Source organism: Panthera uncia (assembly GCF_023721935.1).
Source record: "Panthera uncia isolate 11264 chromosome A3 unlocalized genomic scaffold, Puncia_PCG_1.0 HiC_scaffold_11, whole genome shotgun sequence".
Taxonomy (NCBI): domain Eukaryota; kingdom Metazoa; phylum Chordata; class Mammalia; order Carnivora; family Felidae; genus Panthera; species Panthera uncia.
Window position 1 is genome coordinate 44,548,974 of NW_026057578.1, and position 23,795 is coordinate 44,572,768.

Genomic DNA, 23,795 nt, shown 5'->3' on the forward strand with positions numbered 1-23,795 from the left:
GGCTTCTGCTGCTATACCTCTTCTTCCATTTAGTGGGTCTGAGAAAAGGCTCCACAGTTAAAACACAGAGATGTAAAAACTGCAAAGATTGGCTAAACCTATTTTGAGATCAGCACCTAGAAAACAGAGGAAGAGTCACACCTGAGGAGACTCAGACAGGAACAAAGAAGGATGAAACTATTAGTTTTACTAATTATAACAAATGAGTGTCTCTCCTCAGTACTTGCAGGGTTAGGGGAAGTGGGCATCTTTATTCCAAAGAGGAAAATCAAGGAGCTATTTGCAGTCTAAAATTATTCAGGGTTGCCCAGTCCAGGTGACAATTATAACAAATAAAAAAATAAGAAAGAATAACCCTTCCTATTTTTAGTAACACCACGCTTAAAAGAATTTTAAATATATTCCTTAGATAATAAGTGCAATTCTTTTTTTTTTTTAATTTTTTTAAATGTTTATTTATTTTTGAGACGGAGAGAGACAGAGCTTGAGCAGGGGAGGGGCAGAGAGAGAGAGGGAGACACAGAATCTGAAACAGGCTCCAGGCTCTGAGCTGTCAGCACAGAGCCCGATGCAGGGCTCGAACTCACGAACTGTGAGATCATGACCTGAGCCAAAGTCAGACACTTAACCGACTGAGATACCCAGGTGCCCCAATAAGTGCAATTCTTCCTACGATTTATGCTAAAAGCAGTCCATAATCAGTGACACGCAGTTGTAATGGAAGTACGTATGAAGAAACCCAGACAACAAAACCCCCTACAACAACAAACAACAAGCTAATGAATTTCAAGGACAGCACAGAAAATAAGCCTTTCAGGATAAGTTCTTGGATTCCAGGGGCAGTGGCCTTGTTTCCTTCTCACAGAGGAGTTCTGTGTGCTTGTGACACCCTGACCAAAGGATGGGGAGAACACGTCTGGTCTCTTGTCTAGAAGGCCCTTCCTACAGAGGCAGCTCAGAGGTCTTGGTTTCTGACACAAAGCGGGCTCTACCATTTGTCACTCGGTGTATGTTCATGTAAGCTGGCTCTGGCTGCCGAGGGAGGGAGGATAAGGATAAGGCAAAGGAGAGAGAGACGTATATATCAAAGGACAACTGAAAAAAAAAGGGAAAACAATGCCAACTTTTGAGAGAAATCAATGCAGAAAGAATTCTCAATAGCCAAATTGTTGTAAAGGATAAAACAGGAGCTCAGAGTTAATAATAGGCTATAGATTTTTTTCCATCTGTATTGAGGCTTATCTTATAAATAAATGTTCTTTATTATTCTTTGGCAACTGCTTGTGGGTGACTCAGATAGTCTTTCAAAAACCGGACAAAAGAAATAATATAAATCCCTTGTATCCAGGGAATTCCTCTAATTAGGAGTGGCAATGAAGTAGCGAAGAAATTTGTTTTTGATATAACATCTGCAAATGACAGCTGCCTTTCCCCAAGTTCCCAATGTCATTCCTTTACTAAGAAAGCCCCAATAACAATTAACAATAAATTACCAAAACAGAATCTATTGCAGTAACCCATTTAATAGCGTATCTTAGGGGCGCCTGGCTGGCTCAGTCAGTAGAACATGTGATGTTTGATCTCGGGGTTGTAAGTTCAAGCCCCATGTAGGGTGAAGAGATTATGTAAAAAAATAAAATCTTAAAAAAAAAATAATGTATTTCAGTAAATTCTGGTTATTCAGTGTTTTCAGTTATCTTTTTATTTATTTATTTATTTTGAGGGAGACAGAGACAGCATAAGTGGGGGAGAGGCAGAGAGAGACGGGAAAAGAGAGAATCCTAAGTAGGCTCCACAGTGCCAACACTGAGCTGAATGCGGGGCTCGAACCCATGAAGCTGCAAGATTATGACCTGAGCTGAAACCAAGAGTCAGATGCTTAACTGACTGGGCCACCCAGGTGCCCCTCAGTTTTCTTTCAAAATAAATGCTTCTTCACATATTAGGAAGTTAACAAGTTATTTTCCCTGAGAATTTCCCAGAGTGTTTTAAAGGATATGACTTAATCTCAAAAAGGTTATTTGGTTGGGGTTGAGACAAATATTTAAGAAAATTACACATATGAAATAAAAAGAAATTTCCATAACCATGTTGCAGTGAAACATAGTCCATACATAATGAAGCCACACTAGTAAAAGATTTCCTTTCAAACACAGGTGCAAATACTGGCCATTCTTGACCTTGCATGTGCAAATGCCCTTATGATTTCTGGTGGATCAACCTTAACCAGCATTTCTAGGCACTGGCTCCAGGTGAAGGTCCTGGGCTAGCTGCCTTCCTAAAGAGGGATGCGCACATGCATGCACATGTGCATACAGTCACACACTCCCAGTAGCTGCTGAGCCTGCAAGGAAGCCAAATACCACCTTGACAGCAACGTGGTGAATTGGGGCAGCTTGGGGAAAGGACAGGCATCTGGGAACAGGATGATCCAACAGGGCCCATCATCTTAAAGGGGTACTTAAAATCCCTAAAAAGGACTGCAGAGAGACCTCCGTCCCCAGTGAGTGTTACAGCTGAGGAAATAAAAGTCCGAAGAAATTAAGAGACCTGCCCAAGACACCCCACCCACTTGTGGCAGCACAGGAAGTGGAACTCTGGCCCCTTACCCGGTCTCCTAGCATTCTTTCCTGCCTATACTGCTCAGAAGTGACTGAATCATCCATTTTTCTTCCATGTCCAAATCTACCAGGGCCAAGAAAGTAGAGGTTGGAGGACATTAACACGTCTTTTCATTTACAAAACCGACATTCTGGCTGAGGTGGTGAAGAGGACCCTTGGCTTCACCAAAGCTGCCTCTTGTCTTAACTGCTCCAGGTCAAGGCTGCTTCAGCACATCAGCCCTCTGGCCAGTCGCTAGCCAATCACTAATGTGCCTGGAGGTAAACATGACAGAAACACTGAAACCTACCTTCACAAATTCATAAAGGCAAAAATGTTTTGAGCATCAAAATTATTTTCAGTTACTGAAAAAGAAAAGCAACACGGGTCCTCACTGCAATATGGAAGCTTTATGAACCCCTTTTTTACAGAACAAACACTTTTAGGCACTCATGTTCTGCTCTATATGCAAATCTTCCCTGAGTTAGTAATAAAAGTAGAAGTAAAAAAAAAAAAGCCCAATCTGATAGCAGCACATTTCTTTTCTGTGACCAAAGACTACTGTGTCAATGTTTATAGAGGTGAACTTACTTTGAAAGTAATTTAGCAATGAAATCATGTGGCTAAACACACTGATATTTATTTATTTATTTATTTATTTATTTATTTAAGTTCAATAAAAAGCTCAAGAAGTGAGTGGCCTCTCAGATGCAAGGGTTTTCTGTGCTCACACAAGCACACCCACATTTCTTCAACATACCATTTCGCAAGTGCTGTGTATTATTAAGAGGAGGCGGATTCTGCCAGGCACATAATTTGTATATTTAAGGGAGGTGTATGGAATGAAAAAGCGAAATATGTTAAATTTCAAAGGACTTGGAAGCAATGCTGCCTGTGAGCTTGTATTACAAATAGCCCTACATTATTACATACGCTATTAATGAGGCTGAGTGAATGAAAGTACAATTTGAATATGCATGACTCTACCCAATGAGCAGGACTTTTGTGTACTGATGAGGTTTTTTTTTTTTTTCCCCCCTCCTAAAAAAGGATTAAAATTATTCTTAGAGAAGTATGGCTGCCCAGAGACCAGTAAAATAAATGGACTTAGACGAGAGTCATACTATATTCAGCTGAAATATACAGGTGCTAAAAGAAATGCCTTTGACTCTACCTACAATCTTTGAAACTTGTGCATAATCCTGTCCTCCTCCAAAAGCATATTCCTCAATTTCAAGTGGCTGCATCAATACAATTTCTAAACAAAAATAACAATTTTGGTGGAGATCCCTAAAAGTAGGCAAGGTTAAATAAACCTTTTGAGTACAAAGCCTTTACTTCCACAGTGAGGAGCACTAGTTAAAAGACTGGGGAATGGGTAAATTATTGCACCAAATGGCTGAGAATTAATCTCTGCTGACTAGCTGTAATCTAACGAGGCGTCTGTGTCCCAGGGAGCCCGCAGCATGTCCCTGGCGGTATGTGCAGTGTGTCGAGTCTGCGTGGCACCCTTTGTCCTCGCTCACAGGCGGCCTTTCCCCTCATTGTCCATAATATCCTCATGCATCTGGGACGCGTGGAATGCATTCATACTAACAGACTTACCATTGTTTTCTCTCAGAAGCTTTGTTGAGCAAAGACTGCATCACGGTTACTGATAATTATATTGCTTAATTAATCAAGACAAAAAAAATTTGCAAATCATTGCCTGGTTGCCAAGCAGGGAGATAAAAAATGACAACAATACAAGCTGAAGCAATATAACAAAAGTAACAGCTATCTGATCAGAAATTCTTATATAATGAAGCTATTAATGCTAAATCGGTTAATGTTAACATTGCTCCAGGTGTCTCTACTTAGATGCAAACAAAAAGGCTAACATTATGGATATAAAAGGCCAAATGTTGCCATGGATTCTGTAACCTGATAGAGAGGACAGCCTTTTCATTTGATTAGGGAATGCAATTTAAATACCAGGGACTGAAGCCAAACAAACAGACTTTCCCTCCACAAGCCTCTTGCATTCACCCTGGGGTCAGTGGTTGGTGAACAAAAGGTCAGCCACACTTGCCCTGGAAATGTCTGGATTAATTTTATTACATTGTAATGGTTTGTACTTTAAATGTGGGGATAACGCTAAATTTCCAGTTGGCCATTATTCTCTTCTTCCCTTTAGGCTTTTTGAATTGAAATATTAAGACAGCGATTTGCTCAATTCATCTTGTCAAAATTTGTGACCAAATTTATAAAACTTACATTCTCTAAAGAAATTTTAAAAAGGTATGTTAGTACTTGTTTTCATGTGTTAAAAGTTTAATACCTTTTTAAAAATCACTTTCAAAGAAAGTTTAAAGTGTCACTATTCACACTATAAAATGAATTGAAATACCTTTTATATTTATTTACTACAAAAATAAAGGAGACGTTTTTAGGATACTAAATGATGTTTTACAGGGCCATGTTGAAAATGAACTAATGAAGCCAGTTAATCCATACTAAATATTAAAGAACCACATTTTCCCGATTTGGAAGCTATAGGACACTGAATCTAATATTAATGTTTTCTGCTGAAAACGTTAGTGTTCTTCCTGGACAGACACAAATGTTATTAGCACTCAGAGCCATTTTCTTACACGAGAGTGAAAACTTCACACACACAAAAACGTGAATCAAATATAACACCAAGGGGTCGGTTAAGTGTCTGACTCTTGATTTCAGCTCAGGATATGATCTCATGGTTTGTGGGATCAAGCCCCACGTCAGGCTCCGTGCTGAAAGCATGGAGCCTGCCTGGGATTCTCTCTGTATCCCTCTCTCTGCCCCTCCTATGCACGCATGTGTGCAGTCTCCCTCTCTGAAATAAATAAACAATAGAAAAAAAAAAAAAGAAAGATAACACCAATATTTACTATGAAGAACTTGAGGCATCTTCACTCCCTGAATAGAAAAGAGGATTTTCTTTCTGTCAGGCGCCTCACCGGCCAGAGTGAGACTTTCCTGAATTCAGAAGGTGACCCACACTGTGTCTAGACTGAGAAACGATAAGCATGTTACACTTGGGATTCATTATTTACTCTCTTTTCATGGTAGTGACTGTAATAGAAAAATAACAGCAGTAATAGTAATAATAACAATAACAGCAACAACCAACAACTCCAACAGCTTTTACTCTGAGCCAGCTACGGTTTGAAGCACCTTTCACTTCTTAGCTCTTTAATGCTTACAGCTTTAACACCAAAGATTATATTAAAATCCCAGTAAATGACAGTTACCACTTATTTTAAAGCACAAAAACAGAGGGTTTAGAATGGTAACTTTTAACCTCTTTTAGGAGAACAATTTGGAACAAAAATGAAGATCACACTTAATACCAAGCTAGAGCACAAAGTTGTTTTCTTGAGGAGTGACTTAACTATGCCTAACATTTAATTAAAAACTTAAAAATGAACCCTTCTATTAATAATTCCAACACAAAAACAAGTCACTATATAAAGCATGGCTAAAATACCAGTAAAGGCATGGCAAGGATTGAAGCCCCAGCCAATTTACTACAGGGCACATAACCATTGGATTGTTCCAGCCATTCCCATGATCGATACCAATTGACATGGTTGCATTGATCCGGTGGCAAGGTGCTTCAATTGTTAAAAGTCATCACATGGGCTGTGCTGCAGAGGCCTAACCTCTTCACAGACATGCCTGCAATCCTTCAGGATTGACCCCTATTAGCAGCAGTCAGAGGCTCGGTGAGCAGTGCCTGTTTGTCATGCCAGGTCGAATTCTGTACCCGTGGCCAGCCACAAAATGCTTGATGTGACATGGGGTTCTTTCAACTCTTATTATTATTATTATTATTAATCAATGTGTCCCAGATATAAAATTAAAATTTTTTAAATTAAAAAAAATTAAATTTAAAACATTTAAAATATCATGAATGTGTTTATGTTCTAATTTTTAAAGAGTCTAGTAATAAAATACAGAATTCTGTGCTCATGAGGAAAGATACTCTGAAAATCTCAATTCATACTGAATTTCTTTATAGCATGTGTAATTCAGATACATGTGAGACATTCACCAGTTGGACAAAAGTCCCCTTTAACATATTTATATCATTGTTTCTCAAAAACAGTGCATTGTATGGCAAACGCTGTATGAGTCAGAGCGATAATGCGGTGAAAACGTACCTCGGGTTTCTTCGTGATCGCGATAAAGAACATGTGATTCTTCACTGGGTAAATAATGATTGAAACGTCTCCAAAGGCAGTCGGGATAATGCCCCTGCGGTAGTCCCTGGAGTGTTCAGACCAGACGATGTGGACCTCGTCATTCCCCAAGTGACGAAGCTGCAATGGCCAATTGGCTCTTTATTAATCAGAGTGATAACAGCAGTTTATGAGGGGTCGTGGCTTACAAATTGAATTATAATACTCAGAGGCAAAAGTATTTCACTACCAAACAAAGGTATAACACTGCTGTCTTCTATGAGGATTAAAAAAAACACAAGTACATGAAAACACCTCTCACTTTTTATGAACTACACTAGCATTGAGATGATGCATAGAAGCACAGAAGGTGCGTTATGCCTGGATGGGGACAAGACCTTTCCGAGGATTTTGTTAAATTGAATTTTACTCTTGCATTAAAGCCTTATGTTTCATATTGCTGAGCGTGTTTCTAAACAATTAACAACATGATCCTTTTATTCCATATTACAATACGGCTTCATAACATTCTTAATTCGATGGTTATTAAGAAAAAAAATTGAATACAAGAGAACATAAGCCACTCTAACACAATTACCAAATGTATAAGAACTAGATTTGTGACAAAGGTTTAAGAAAAAGTTTGCATAAATTACCTTTGTTTAAGAAACTAATAAATACGACTTCAATTTAATAAGAACACTAGTACCTAGCCTTCAAAGAGTGCCTTCCTATCCAGAAAGTATGTTTGCATGTATTATTTTCTTTAGCCTTTCCGCGTACTCTCTGCGGCAGGAGACATCATCTTTCTGTTATGTGACAAGGAGGAGATGGGGCTCAGGAAGGCAAAGGCAGCACCTATACAAGGTACATGAACAGTGAGCAGCAGGGCGGGCCTGGGGACCTGGCCAGACCTCTCAGTGCCATTCCTACTGCTCACAGCCACCTAAGCCAGGTGTACTGCCACAGCTCAGATAGCGTGGCCCACTGTTTTTGTCATTTTATACACAAAGAGGCCATCAAGTCCAAAAACAAGTCAGAGACTCCTGGCCTCTCTGAGCAGGGGAAGGGGCTCTTTGAGACTTCCTCCCGGGCCAAGCTCTTCAGACACAAGAACGTCCTTGATAAAGCTCCTGCATAGTGACTGCACATCCTGGGCTGGAGAAAGCCACAGATGAAATAAGCCTGAAAATGTGACTAAAAGAAACTAGATTATAAAGACTAAAATGTTGGCCAAAATTGAAGTCCTACAACCATAAAAGCTGACTGGTGAAGGTCCTTGGACACCTATGGAAAATCTAAGGTTTGGTTCTCCCACACACTGCAGGAGAAGAATGCTATCTACCACCACGAAAAAAGTATTTCTGGCTTCCTAGCTTATTTAATAGACGAACCTCCCCAAACATGACTAAATTCAGGGGCACCGTTAATCAAACAGGGATGTTGTGCCAAAGGTAATGTTTTCATTTTGTGTTAAGATACAAAACATGAAAAAAAATGCAAAAAAGGGGATGCTCTGGAATACCATATATTTAAAACATGATCGCATAAATACAATTTTCTTTATAGACTATTTGACCACAAAAGAAAAATCCAAGGTGAACCCCAACATGGCCTCCTTTCCATTTACAAAGTTAAAGGAAGTTGGTTTGCTGCAATGCTTTCTTATTCTTCACTCTTTCATGTTTCTGGAAATGACTGTGTAAGTCAATTTTTTTTTACTCTCAATTTTTTTAATGTTTATTTATTTTTGACAGAGAGAGAGAGAGACAGAGAGACAGAGCATGAGTGGGGGAGGGGCAGAGAGAGAGGGAGACACAGAATCTGAAACAGGTTCCAGGCTCTGAGCTGTCAGTACAGAGCCCGACGCGGGGCTCGAACTCACTGACAGTGAGATCATGACCTGAGCCGAAGTTGGACGCTCAACCGACTGAGCCACCCAGGCGCCCCTAAGTCAATTTTTTTTAAAAAAGACTTATGCCAGTACCTTTGCTCTAGGGAGGTACAGGTGCATCTTCAGGTGGCCCCTACAGTGAGGGGTGCCTGATTCAACTATTCTGAACATGAACTCTGGGACAAATTTAACTGTGGGTATTCAGCACGAGTCATGATGATCCAGAACAATTTAATGGTGCCTAAGACTTTCTAAATATAAAATTATCTAGTATGATTCTTTTTTTCTTCTTCTCCCCCTCTGACATGTAAAGGCTAGAAGGGTAGCAGGTGAAAGGTGTAGCCAACCCATTACTACCCATAAATAGTTAAAAGAAAAAAAAAAAGACACTGGGTTCTCACAGCAACACTGAACATCTCTCTATGTTTCTCTATTTCCACCTCTCTTTTCTCTTTCCTTTTTAATAGAACATGCCAGGCCCTCACAACACACTCCTGAAATTCAATCCTTTTGGAGTAAAAACATGGTAGCCAGCATCACCAGCAACACAGTAGAGGCATGTTTTCAAGGGAAATAGGAATAGTATCAAACTGAAATTTTGGGAGGAATTTAGACCGGCAGAAGGTAATTGTGATAGTGGGGCTACTCTCATCCTATAAAGAGAAGCAACCTTCTAGGTGGTTATGTGCCCCTTGATATAATGCTGGCACTAAAGTCAGAATGGGAAGAACATATCTACTGAATACCCTTCAAATGTGGGGCTACCACCTAATGCCAGCACCCTAACGCCTGTGATGGCTCCTCTCAATCCAGAAGTATAAGCTGCAAGGCATTAGGTAGTACAGTGATTACTGAACTTTAGCACTTACTGTGCCTTTCTCAATTAGGTTCCTCAATTATATAATCCAAGCAAGTCTTTCATAACTCTGTTTGGGCTGTATTCTCACAACCACAGCCAGGGAGACCTGTCCTCCCAGTGTGGCATTTTTGTAGGTAAGGAAAAGCTATTTTTGTGTGGCAGTGATACAATATTCATTCTTTCAAAGCTGCTTTCAATGTCATGTGCCCCAGATCTCTGGACAAGTTATAGTTTCATTAGCTAACTCGCGAAACTCAGAGCTAAGGCCACAGGACCCACTGACTGCTAGATCTGGAGCAAGGAGCAAACACATGCTCTCTTCCACCTCGGACAAGAACACAAGCAGGTGAAACAAGTAAAACTAACCTGGCCAAATTGTCCACCATGTCAGAATATGAAGGAACACTCTGGAAACTTCCATGAAGCTTCTGGAAGCTCAGTTTAAAGGGGCTTTCATTACAGAGATGTCATTTTGTGAGTTTTGGAGAATTCAGAATCGAGGCCCCCAAACTGAAGTCCACCAGTGAGTTTGTTGCGTGCACTCAAGTCAAGCTGGCACGACTCGTGTAATCTGGGAGAGGCTGATGAGTCTCATCCTGGGATGGAGCTGTCATTCATGCCAGCTACTGCTTCAGTTGCACAACAGGCTCCAGAACGCGCGGATGCTTAACAGGCTTGGAACAAATGCTCGGTTCTTAAGTCTTAAGAAATCAACCCCATGTCCTGCCACTTCTCGTCCTGACAGAGTTTTAAAGTCCCTCTGCCTGGCCCATTCTGCCTGCTGCTGCCAGGCGGCACGCACTGGTGACACTGGTCATGGTACACACCTAATAGGCTGACCTCCTTTCCCGACTAATTGCATTACATCGCCAGCTGGCTCCAGAAGGAGTCGTCTGTTTGATTGAAGAATTCCTGCTCCTCAGTGGGCCCGGCTGCTACTTTTACTAAGTAACAGTCAGGCCTGACATCCCCATTGTTCAGCTGACAGTGTGCCCATCCTAAAATCTAAGTTTTATTTGTAAATTAACCAAGAAACTTCCTGCCAGAACAGTGCTGCCTAGAGACTGATAATGTGGGCCTTTCATCCCTTTTCACTCGTACTGTATCACTGCCAATTTGTTTTTTATGCGGCTGGCCAGCCTGAGGCTATAAAAGCCTTGTAAGACATAAGTGCAATTATAGTCCTGGAGTCAAATGAATTGGACAAATCCAATAGCACAGCTCTGTCCCCACTCTGCAAACCCCTACAGCAGTTAGATTAGCTGTGAAAAATCTAATCTAGCTAGAGCTAACAAATTTCTGCAGTGAAGGATCAAGAGTTCAGTATGGGGTTGCAACCGGATTGCAGAATTGAAAAAGTGCCCCCATGACAGGGGCAGAAGAGAGCATGAATCACTTTAGAATTTTGCAGCTCATTTTTAAGCTGTTAGGGACAATTTAGTTAGAATAAGACAAGGAACTGTGGGCTGCTGTTACTGTGACTGATTTTCAGTCTGGCTGTGAGACATCCTGATAAAGAGAGTTTGTCACTAATGATGCTAAATCTAGGAGCTGCAAAAGGTATCAGCTGAATTTTGATTATTACAGTAGGAAATCTTTCAACCAGGCCAAGCCTTGCAACATTATTTATATAGTAAGGCACTGTATCAAGAAAACACGATGTCTTTTCTCAAAATAAATAAATAAGAGAAAGAAAGAAAGAAAGAAAGAAAGAAAGAAAAAGAAAAAGAGAAAGAAAAGAAAAAAAGAAAGAAAAAAAGACAATCCTATTTAGGAAATAATTAAAAAATAGTTTAAGTAAACCTATTAACAACAATAGTTCTCAGTCATAAAAAAATCAGAATATGGCAACACATTTGCGGATTAGCAGCAATTTACAAGGTACTACAAATAAAAAGGATGTGTAAGCCTTGCCTAAGGTCTTGGTAATCTGAAATAGAGCAGGGTCTCCTTCACTAAGAACGCCACCACCAGGGAGGCCAAGACCTAAGGCAGCTCCTCCATGGCTGAGGAAACAACACATGGCCAGTGGAAGGCCATGCTAACAGGTGGCCCAGACAGTGAAAGCCCATCATGCTTTGCACATCCCAGACACTTGGACACTGTGAAAGTTGTCTGTGATTGTGCCACAGGCTGAGTTCTGAAGTTTTATGAGCACCACTATCCCTGATGTAGGTGGTCTAAACATTTGGGGCTGCAGTGAGGAAAAAACAAAACCGCAGAGAAAAGAGATGAGGCAGGTAATAGTGGGGTCTGCTGGCCAATGTCAATCACCTCCTAATGAGTCAGGAGGAAAAAGACTCAATTAGACTCGTGGGCAATGATGAGGGCTGACCATTAGAGATCTTACACTAGGCACCATGGTAAGTAGTTTCACAGGCATTATCCATTTATTTCACAACAACCTTGGCACACAGGCTGTTTTCAATCTCGTTTAGTAGATGGGGAAACTGAGGCATGGGCTAGTAACTGGATACACAGTTAAGCCCAGGTCTGTTGGTCTCCAGACCCTGGCTATAACCAACACAGTAGGTCCTCCAATGGCAAACTTAGCTCCCGAATAAGCTGCCTTCCCATCCACTCAGGTGCTGTCTTCAGTTTTCGTGCATCCTTGCAGGAAGAGAGTGGGTGTGAGGTAAGGATTCCAGGCTTGCTCTGCCACCCACTAGCAAGCTAGCTACAGTTGTTCCTTTCATATGGAAACTCACAGAAGTGGGTCAGATTTCTAGGCTTGCTTCGCAGACTAAGATTCCTCTTCTGTTAAGGAACTCCTCACCTCTAAGAGAGAATCACCTGAAGTGAACACCATGGATATCAGAAAGTTCAGCATCATGTTCCCCTGCGGGGGGGGGGGGGGGGGGTTCCTCAGAGTGGAGGAGGTTTCCTCTGAATTCTAGAGAAAACTATCCAGAAGGTCCAAGTTGAAAGAGAGACGAGGTCAGTGCCGAAGGTGGGACCCTTAGACTGCAGCACACTTGCACTTGTCATTTTCGCAGATGTTGCCCAATTGCCCCCCCCAGCAAGCTTGAGAGGTGCCGGCCTTCTCAGCTCTCCATCAGTACAGGGTCATCTTATGACCTCTGCCAACCTGAGAGGTCAGCTATGTTATTTTCTGTCAGTTAATAGTCAGGTGAGAGAAGACCCAAAATTAACAACATTTAAGCCCCTTTCTTTTCCTAAATCTTAATCTCAGCATTTAAGACTCAAATGATTGATTGCTTTTCATTTGTTTCTTTATCCAGTTTGCGCCAAGCTAGATATTACAGATTAAACTACAACTGTAGCTTGAGAAGAGCAATACTGAAGCTGCATCCAGAGGAAAGCAGTCTCAGTGCATAGTTATGTCAAGGCCTTCGATCCGGACTAGGAGATCCTCACCCACAAACCAGGGAGGCTAAGTGTGGTCTTCAAAGAGGCTCCTTACCTTTTTGGTGAGTGAATCATCTGAGTCTGATGGCATCCGAGTTGAAACGTGGAAAATCACTTCCACAGTCGAGGTAGCATAGTAAGGGGCAGTCTGCCCCGTGCTGCCATTGCGCTGAAGTCCACCCATGAACCCACAGTGGGTTGAGAGATCCACCTGATGAGGGTAACAAAGAGGAAAGAATGAGAGTCAAGCATCAGTTATCCTCATTCACCTAGCAGGAATGCCCATTTTTTGAGCAATCTAATTACTTTCATTTTTATAGCTTCCTGATGACAAACAAATGTAATACTAAGTTAGACAAAATTAAAATATGAAAGAAACATTAACAATGAAAGTGCTTTGAAATCCTACCAGCTTAAGAAAATCACCATCAAAAGTTTGGTGCATATTTCTTGGGGCGCATGGGTGGCTTAGTTGGTTGGGCGCCCGACTTCCACTCAGGTCATGATCTTGCGGTTCATGGGTTCCAGTCCCACATTGAGCTCTGTGTTGACAGCTCAGAGCCTGGAGCCTGCTTCGGATTCTGTGTCTCCCTCTCTCTGCCCCTCCCCCACTCATACTCTCTCTCACTCAAAAATAAATAAACATAAAGTTTGGTGCATATTTCTCTAGTTTTTTTCCCATCCTATACATATGTGTATATGTATATATGCATATATATACACATACATATATGTATTTACATAAATACACACACACACACACACACACACACACACACAAAGAGATACCCTATTGATGGATTTATGGGATTTTCTGCTTTCTCAAACACAGCTGGTGTGGTCAAGCCGCAAGGACCATTCCAGCAAATGTTTTGCTGGGATGTTATATTAAAGGGCACAGATGTTTTAAAATTTAACAGCCATTGATCAACTGTCTTTCAAAGGGGTTGTTCTGATTTACACCACTACTGCTAGTCTTGGAGTTATTCTTTTTCAAGCTGTGGTGTGAATGCTCACTTCTTAGTGCCTAGGATCTCTCTTTTTTTTTTTTTTAAACTTTTCATAAACTAGAATTCTTTCAGTAAAGCACCTGTTGTAACACAAATGAAAAAAAAAGCAATAGAAGGATCTCTTTTGTGCCAAATACAATCAATATGTACACTAAATTAATGTTCAAGTTTTTTCTAAAAACTCTAGTTAAGAATGTGTGGTTTAAACGGTGTATTAGTTAAATGATTAACTATAGTCTACAGCAAATAAGAAGTCACCTTATTAGTAAGAAGGACAATTTACTGAAGTGCAATAACTCTTTTAGACTGAAATCAACTTTACATTTTATAAAGTACATGGTTTTCACCTAGATGTAGGCTTCTCCTGTACCCATCTCCATATTAGTTTCCTTACTAACATTCAGCTCTCAGAGACAAGTCTTATTTAGGCATACAGACAGTTTCTCACAGCACAGATAACCAAGAAACCAAAATAAAAGTAAGGAAAAATAAGAAAATTATTTCAGATATGCTGTTTCCATTATAACCACTCTGAGTTCTTTTAGATTCTAGAAATATATTTTCCTTTAGATTTATGTTCCTAGAGACTGTGTGTGTGTGTGTGTGTGTGTGTGTGTGTGTGTAAATGTATATGTCTGTATGAGCATCATTTAGCAAAGAAATAGCATATTCTTTCAATATCAGTCATCCTGGGATCTCCCTAAGGGAAACAGGTTGGCTGCTGAAGCATCAAAGCTACTCTACTCTATTTTCATGCCAATTTTTTACTTCATCAGCTCTTTCTTCATGTTTTCACCCATCAAGCCACTGCTTAATTCTCCAATCTCTACACTGTGGACAAAGCCATTGCTTTTTTACCCATATTTGTCTTCTCTTACTACAAACTGTCTATGACTGAGTGAGCCAATCTATTTGATTCTGACAAGAAGTGAATAAAATATTATGAAAAGTTAAAGGGAAACAAAAGTTCATGTATGAAGTACTGAAGAGCAACTAACACAAGATGTCAAATTCAATACATGTAGCACATGCTACATGTGCTAGATTTGAATATAAAACTTTGTACAACTGGTGTCCAGCTTATACACGTCCTTATATAGTGCTGGCCAATAAACACCTCTGAAATGAAATGAATTACCTCCCATCCAAGTCCAGCAACAAAGTCTTCATATGCTTGGCTTCCTCTTACGTTGGAAAGGATAGAACACTTGTCTTCTTGACCTTCAGCAATGTAAAACACTGCAATTTTGTGTGTTTCACGGCTATAAATTTTTAAATTTAAAGGAGTTAGAATTCTTAGATTTAAAATTTTATTTCTATACAACCGCCAGCATGACTCCTACTATAAAGCTTATATTTATGGAGAATTTACTAGGGGTCAGTCACTGTTCTAAGGAGGTTCGACACGTGATCTCATTGGCTCTTCACAACCACTCTAAAGAGACAAATGATTATCACCACTTCCCTTGTAGAGGTGGTTGAAAGGAGGCACAGAAAATTAAACAGAAAGCACACACAGCAAGCAGGAGACAGGGAACTGAAGCAGGGCAGTCTGATTCTTGAGATCACTCTTTCAAACATGTGATATACAAAAAAATATATGTGAAAGCACTTCACATAGATATCAATTGAGAACAGATCTATGTCACTGCCCATATTTTACTTACCACACTTTGAGATAAGGATATTGGTTCCCTGATTAGAACTATAAGCTAAACTATAAACTATTATAAGAAACAGAAACTTCTTCCAAGCAGAACACTTTCTTTGTGAAGAGGTACCCACTCCTTGCTCTGACTAATCTGAGGGAGTAAGGTAGGGTGGACAGATGTCCAGGGAAACCTCTTAGGTCACATAAACCCTTCACCCACTTCCTCCACGATGGACTCTGGGCACTTTGCTATTAAATCAAGTAAACATGGCCTGCACTTTGAGGAAACGAGTCCTGCCTTTTTACCTTTTGTACATCTAGCATGGTCATAGGCACATAGTAGCTGCTCAGTTAAATCTGTTGACCAGTAATCCAATGCTATAAATATATTAATAACCAATTTCTACAAATTATATCCTGCAGGGAAGTTTCAAAATAACTAGACATTTTCCCAGCAATTTGGTGATAGTTTAGGGATGAAGGCACTGTACTAATTCAAACAGAGTTTTCATCAATGAGAACCACTCATTCCATGGCCCATCATCCCAAGAGTTTAATTCCAGTCTCTATTTTCTAAAATTTTGGATTACCACCTCCAGAGCAGTTCCATCTTTATTATTTTTGCATTGCATTCTGAAAAACTTCATAGGAAAAACTATCAAGAGCTCAAGCAATATGGAAGTGTTTCTATGATTGTCTTAACTGTTCAACATCTCAACACTATAATCTGATTAGATATCTATACTGGTGGAATTTGGGCTCCAGATTTTAATATAGTCACAAATATCTCCTTCTTCAGGAGTTATGTTTCTACTTAATAAGCAGAATGAAATGAAACTCAACTAAAAAGTCATAAAAATAAATCAAGGAGGAGAACACTTTCCTTCTATTTATCTAGGTAGCTTATTCATTTTCCCCATAGTTTACATAAAATAAGCATACTGAAAAGAAGAACTAGAAAACACAGAAAGTGAAGAATAAAAAATTCACTATGTTCTTGGCCTAAATGTTGAAATCACAGCTGTTACTATTTCAGGATGTGTTTTCACATATTAAGTGAGAAGCCACTATATCCTGTTTTGGAACTGATAAGTTTCACTTAAAATATTTGTGAACACTAATTTTTATCGTGTAAAATATGTGTAACATAAAAGTCACCGTGTAAGCCACCGTTGAGTGGGAACACTTTTATACCATGTACTTGTATGACAAAATTATTAATGGTTGTATAACATTCCAGCATATGAATATACCTTACCCCAAATCCTTGCCATTGGACATTTAAGTTGCTACCATTTTTAATGACATTGTCATATTATCTCTAATATGTCCTTAGAATACATTCATAGAAATGGAATCTCAGTCATTGTCCATTTTGAAGGCTTTTGATAAAGGCTGTCTTGCTGCCCTTGGAGATGGTGGACATCCTGAATGCCCTGACTGGCATGGTGTGAGCACACAGGTTGGAGACACCTCTCTTCACAGGTACAGTTGCTGCTGGAAGGGGGAAGTTTTGTGGTGATGGATCCAAGGGGGCTGATGCTCTAGAGTAGAGACCTTGAGCTCTCACACTGTCAGAAAACTTGTCCTCATGCAGCATGGAAACCCTGAAACTGCCACACCATATATTCCCTGAGTGACAGGCAGGACACACCACACTTGCAGTCTATAATCTGCCTGGCTTATATTCTAGGAGCTATAATAACTTGGGGGTTTGGGTCTTGGATGATGACAGAGATCATAACCTATGACCTAAAAGACTCTTTCAACAAAAGGAGAACATGTACAGTTACTCAGTTTTTTTCTGCAGCTCTTTCTGCATATTGAAAAGTCCTCAGCATTTGATTGTTCTCTATATGTATTTATGCATATATAAAGACCATCTCAAGTTTATCTGAAACATTTCTGTTGACGCTCCTCAAAGTCCAAGCTTTTTATTTTTTATTTTTTTTATTTTTTTTTTTTAATTTTTTATTTATTTTTGGGACGGAGAGAGACAGAGCATGAACGGGGGAGGGGCAGAGAGAGAGGGAGACACAGAATCGGAAACAGGCTCCAGGCTCCGAGCCGTCAGCCCAGAGCCTGACGCGGGGCTCGAACTCACGGACCGCGAGATCGTGACCTGGCTGAAGTCGGACGCTTAACCGACTGCGCCACCCAGGCGCCCCAAATAATAACTTCTTTATTTTTTTTTTTTTTTTAATTTTTTTTTTCAACTTTTTTTATTTTTGGGACAGAGAGAGACAGAGCATGAACGGGGGAGGGGCAGAGAGAGAGGGAGACACACAGAATTGGAAACAGGCTCCAGGCTCCGAGCCATCAGCCCAGAGCCTGACGCGGGCCTCGAACTCACAGACCGCGAGATCGTGACCTGGCTGAAGTCGGACGCTTAACCGACTGCGCCACCCAGGCGCCAAGTCCAAGCTTTTTAAATTGTAGCTGTTCACAGGTCCTTGAGTCCTCATTAACTCAATGTGGGAGCACAAGAGCTAAGCCCCAGTGACTGCCTGACTGATGTAGGTGTGAGGAAAGGTGACCTTTAGCTGTAAACATTCATCAAATTTCACATCCTCCAAAATGTTAGCACCACAGAGAGCCTGCTAGGATCAGACGCTGTGTCTGGTCTTATTAGAGCCAGGCTTTTGAAATGATAATTAGCAACAGCACTTCATATCCATAAGCTGCACCACCAATGCATGAAGGAGCAGGTAATTCAGGAACACACGTACATAAAATCAACAATTTCCTCTTCTTCATTAGAATGCATTTTTCTTTCTTATTAGGAATAGACTAGAATGGCTCGGTTTCCTTCTGCTGTCACATTAAAAAGCCTAACAAAGAAAAAAGATGATTTTAACTTTCACCTTACCATGGGGTGACAAGAAGCATTAATATTTAAAAGAGGAGCCCACTGTAATTTGCATGTGCATTCATCATACTTTTTACATCTTTGCTATCTTCACAGTATAGAGATGAGAGTTGCAAGACAGACGCCACACTTTTCCTAAGAACATGCTAAGCAGGAACTATGCCTTGACAGCAGGGAATAAATTGGTCTCAGAAATAAATAGAGTCACACAAACTAAAAGCTGAGGGACAAGGTACGCTTTTACCTGCTAACTAACCAATACATGGGACAGTCTAGATTTCCCATAGGTAAAGAGTCCCCAACTTTTTTTTCAAAAAGAACCTTGAAAACACCCTTTACAATAAAGTAAGTTGATACCTTTTTTAGATGTCAAGAAGACACTAAATCCAGGAGTTGGGGTTTTAAGGGAAGGTTAATCAAAGGACAGAGGATTTGCCAATCAGCTCCTCCAAAGCCATATTTTACAGCAACAGCACCCCAGGGAGCTCATTCAATTGTACCTCATGCAACTAAAGTGCATTAACACTCAACAAATTGGCCACAATTACAAGATACCAATGTATTCACTTAATACTAAGAAGCATGGAATAATTCAGCATATGCTTGAAAAGCTGAGTTTGGAACCCAAGTGACTGCTTGTTTAATACTGGAGGACAAGAGGGAGAGAGAAATGAACCCCCGAGCCCTTCACAAGAAACCCCTCACAGAGTTTCCACAGAGAATTTGGTCTCTATTTCTCCAGAGAAAAAGAAGCGTAACAACAACTGGGAAACTGAATATGATGAAGAGCAGTGTGAGGAATAATGGCTTCAGGTTTTTCATCTGTAATGAGATACCTAATGATATTCCTGTGGGGACTAAAAGAGGAACAAAAAGCTATTTCTTTAAAAATGAGTTTTTTTAAAAAAATTAAGATTAAGGAAGCAGTTTATTCAAGACTTTTAATCACCTGTTATGTACCAAGCACTACACTTACTAGTGTCTGAGATGTTTTTGGAAGCACACATTTCCCCAAATCAAAAACTGGTCATGAGTTCATCTTTAGAATTGCTTCTAAGACTACAGAAAAAAGGGACAGATCTGAGATTTGACTAGTTTTGAGAATAAGGCTCACTACCAGGAAGTCACTAATTAAAACACACTGGTTTTAAGCTTGCCAACATTGTAGAGCAGAAACTACAGAATGCCAGTGCATAGGCACACGGCATGGGTTATGAGGTCAGACTCACTTGGTTCAAACAACATGGTACGTGTCGGCAAAGGGCACATGTAGGTAGGCTGTTTGATTTAGGCAAGCCTCTGTTCCTCACTGGAAAAAGAGGTAGCTGCAGAGACTAAATGAGAATGAATGTCCACTGGCTGCCACTGTCAACCAAAGACACAGATTAGGTGGGAGCAATGAACTCTTCTTAGCGTAGCAAACATGTAAGGTTATTCCTTGAGAGTAAAAACACCAAAGGTACAGCATATGCAGATGGCACCAGATTCTAGTTACAGAATGACTTTTGGGTGTCTCGGAAGGTGCATTCATTCCTAAAGCTGTGTCATCCAAGCACATACAAAAACAGACAGGAATGAAGTGGTCTGATATATTTTCACATACCACTGACGGGAGTCCAGATTTTTTAGCTCTCTCAATAGTTTTGAATTTTTCTTCAACAGATGGAAATTCTTTCTATAAAAAAAAGAGATGGAAGAAAAGTCATGTAATCACAGACCAATTATGCCGTTTCCAATCAATCAACAAACCCACCTATTCATTCATCCATCCATCCATCCATCCATCCATCCATCCATGTATCCATGACCCTCTTCATTCACGAAAGATTTGTGATCTAAGCCCACCGAACGAACTCCATTCTCCTTAAAGACATTCAAAGGCATCAAAATTCACCCATCACCATCCATTGACACTGGATGGTGCTGTAGGAGATGAGTGTGTCACTTATATGCTTGTGTCTGTGTCTGTTTTCACTATCAGCTCTGCTATGAATACCTTTACCCTACTTCTGTTCTTAGAAACCCCACTCCACTGTCAGGGTCCAGCTCAAACCAACCCCCGTCCACAGTCTTCCCCACCACCCCACACTACCCACTGGATTAACTGTTCCTCTTGGCCTCGTGTGTCATGCTATCTTTCATCAGAGTTGTGCCAAATCTACCTCCCTCACTAGACCTAAGGTGAGATGGTGACTTACTCATCTTTGTAGTCCATTTGCATCTTTTGTGATGACAGAATCAATGATGGACAGAGCAGTAATTAAAACACACACACACACACACACACACACACACACACACACACACAGAGAAAATGTCCAATACCCTTTAAAATATACAAGGACTGGCTGAAATTCAATCTGTGCATCAGCATAGCATGATTAGTTCCACTTCTAGCTTTAACTTAGCAGCGGAAAATAAGCTGTAAATGCTGAAAGACAAATCTCCATTTCTATTCTCTGCTTCCCAAACCTCAAATTGAGAACAAGAACAATCACACAAAGATAATGATAAAATAGGTGAAGGTCTAGAAAGAATCGTTACCTTCTGTCCCAAGAATTCATCCCCAAGTCATCGAGCAACAACCTGCAGAAATAAAAGGGTCCTCGTGGCTCCACTGGTGAGGGCTGCTCCTGGCTGGTGACTTTCATGGCTGAGTCAGAGTTACACCTCTGGATGTAGTCGTCTTCTTGGGCGTTCTGGCGCAAAATGACCTCGATGATTTCCTTCTCTTGGTCACGGGTCATTCCTCGCGGGGGTGGGGAAGGCTCATTTAGATTTAGCTGTGATGGTAGAAGGCATTCGGGACTCGTGTGGCCAATATTTTCAAGTAATTTGTCAAGCACATCTTCTCCCTCCTCAGTTTGAGAAAAATCTTTCTGAGCTCCCAAAGCTTGAGGATGCCAGCCAGAAATCAGAAATGCAGGATTTCTGCTGCTGGGTGCTAAGCAGCCTTCCAAAGGTCCGTATAAAACCTTTCCATCCCAAGAGTACTTCCCTGAGATATCCCGCACAATTACTCTGACATCAGACAAGGCGCCCCCTGGCGAGCCACTTGCTGGCCCTTCTGCGGGTGTCTGAAGGTAGGAGATGAGGGTGCTGTCATTCAGCACAAAGAGCTGCAGGTTTGGGCTCCGGAACACCTCAGAGGACAGCTCGGGAGCCTCGGCGTGTACATTGTCATGGTTCTCACTGACCAGACTGTGCAGCACGGCAGGACCCCCACGAAGTGGGAAGTGCCCCAGGTGGTTCACCAGGTGGGCCATCACCATGCGGGCGGTCAGAGGGATCAGCTCCAAACTCCTCCTCTTCCGCTCTGTGAGCAGGGTAAAGCAACATACCAGACAGTGGGGAAGGAAGGTTAAAATCTGTACTCGGGATACTGGATTTGTTTTAGTCTGGGAATTTTTTTCATCTATTTTCTTTTTTGACACTAATTCTATTTTAATTAAAAGTACAATTTAAGTAGATTGCTAAAACAACCAACTTCCACGAAGATCTCATTCTGAAAGGGACACTTAAAAATATGTAGACGTAAGGGCGCCTGGGTGGCTCAGTCGGTTAAGCGTCTGACTTCGGCTCAGGTCACGATCTCACGGTCCGTGAGGTCGAGCCCCGCGTCGGGCTCTGGGCTGATGGCTCAGAGCCTGGAGGCTGCTTCCGACTCTGTGTCTCCCTCTCTCTCTGCCCCTCCCCTGTTCATGCTCTGTCTCTCTCTGTCTCAAAAATAAATAAACATTAAAAAAAATTTTTAAAAATATGTAGATGTAGCAGGAAACAAAAGAGAAAGTTCCTTGTCCTGAAAGATCCTATGGTTCTGGGTCCAGGCCCCAGAAATTAACCTCATTCCCCTCACCAGGGTAAGTGCAGATGCTGATAAGTAAATGAATCAAGTCTGTGACGTCTTGGATTTGAAGCACTGTGCTTTAAGATCTCTGTGACAACTTATGTTTTGTTATTTGGGTATTTGAAATCTTTAATGGAATCGGATATATTAACTAACTCATGGAAATACTTGGAAGGTTTAAGTAAATTTGCAGTTGATGATTAAATGCCCAGGAGCAAGTGACTTACAAAATTTTTAAGGCTGTGTAAAAAGACTAACACAGCATGTAAAGATATGCCCTGTGAAATGTTGGAGGTGGAAGGAAGAAGCAGAGAACCTGATCTATGGTCTTGGAGTGAAGCAAGTACTTAAGCTTCAGAGTGGTCAGGGAAATTGTACGCTGCCACATTTAGAAAATAACTGTGTATTAATGCAAGCACAGGTGAAAATGAAATCTTTTAATTTCAATAAAAAATATCACTAGATATTTAAACAAAGTAAGACTTATACTTTGGGCTTAAAGGTTTAGGAAATACTTGGTTTCTAAATTCACAAAATGAAAAATCAAATATTAATTAAACAAAATAATTATAAAATGCTTTCTCATGCTAAATACCTCCCCTCTCAGACAGTAAAAATTCAACAGACTTATCTATAAAACATCAAGTGGATGATGTATAAATCCCAGAAATATACAATCATATTCTAGAATATAAGAAATTCTGTGTGATGACTGAGGAGAACAAGATTGTCCTGACTTTTCTTGAATTTCTTCTTAATTTTTGCTATTCAATGAACAAGAAATCATCTGTCTTCAATGCAAAATAAAACTTCACATAAAAACTTCAGTGTTCATAAATAAAGGTCATCTACATCCATCTCTGACACTGAACTCTCCTTCTTGACACTCGTAGAAGAGTGTATGATTTCCATACAGCTGAGAAACTTAAACACCTCAACTAATTCCCTTGAAATCACAGTTATGAATGCTTTTGCTTTTGTGTCCATATTAACTTTTTCAAAAGTTACAGATGCTTTTTATTCATGCTTATCATTCCATATGAATATATGCTCCATCAGAAATGTTAATGCCCCAAACAACAAAGGTAGGGCCAGCTGGGGGCTCAGGAGTCCGTGGTGTAAGACACTACATGGTGATGACAGGATGGAGCAGGCTCTGGAACTAGCGACAAAGGTCCAATTTGGTAAAGCCCAAAGCACACAACTGGAAAGGCAACTTTCCTCTGCTTCCTCTTATAAAGGTCGTGCTTTCAATTTGAGATAGATACAAATTTGTATTTTAATAAATGTGTTTGAATTCTACAGTGGGAAGTTAACTGGAGTCACACCAATCAACTCATAAACCATGACACACCCAGTAAAAAAAAAAGAAGTATCTTTGGCACTGAAGAGTAAGGAAAGGGAACATTTGTTAAATAAAAATTGTTCTTCCCTGGCCAACTTCAGCTAAATTCACTGCCTGTGAGTTCCCTGGAAAATAAAGAGAAAATCTA

General features: G+C 40.5%; 1 protein-coding gene across 5 annotated transcripts in view; it reads right to left on the reverse strand.

Annotated features, from left to right (window-relative positions):
- The window catches only part of RALGAPA2 (Ral GTPase activating protein catalytic subunit alpha 2), a 324,029-nt gene that overhangs the window by 98,026 nt on the left and 202,208 nt on the right, over positions 1-23,795 (reverse strand). For all 5 annotated transcript variants that reach the window (XM_049650097.1, XM_049650096.1, XM_049650095.1 and 2 more), the window contains 5 exons: positions 21,000-21,771; positions 20,059-20,130; positions 15,074-15,197; positions 12,981-13,136; positions 6,786-6,944 (listed from right to left, as the gene is read on the reverse strand). In XM_049650097.1, the coding sequence (XP_049506054.1) occupies positions 6,786-6,944; positions 12,981-13,136; positions 15,074-15,197; positions 20,059-20,130; positions 21,000-21,771 (1,283 nt within the window). The remainder of the gene's footprint in view (positions 1-6,785; positions 6,945-12,980; positions 13,137-15,073; positions 15,198-20,058; positions 20,131-20,999; positions 21,772-23,795) is intronic.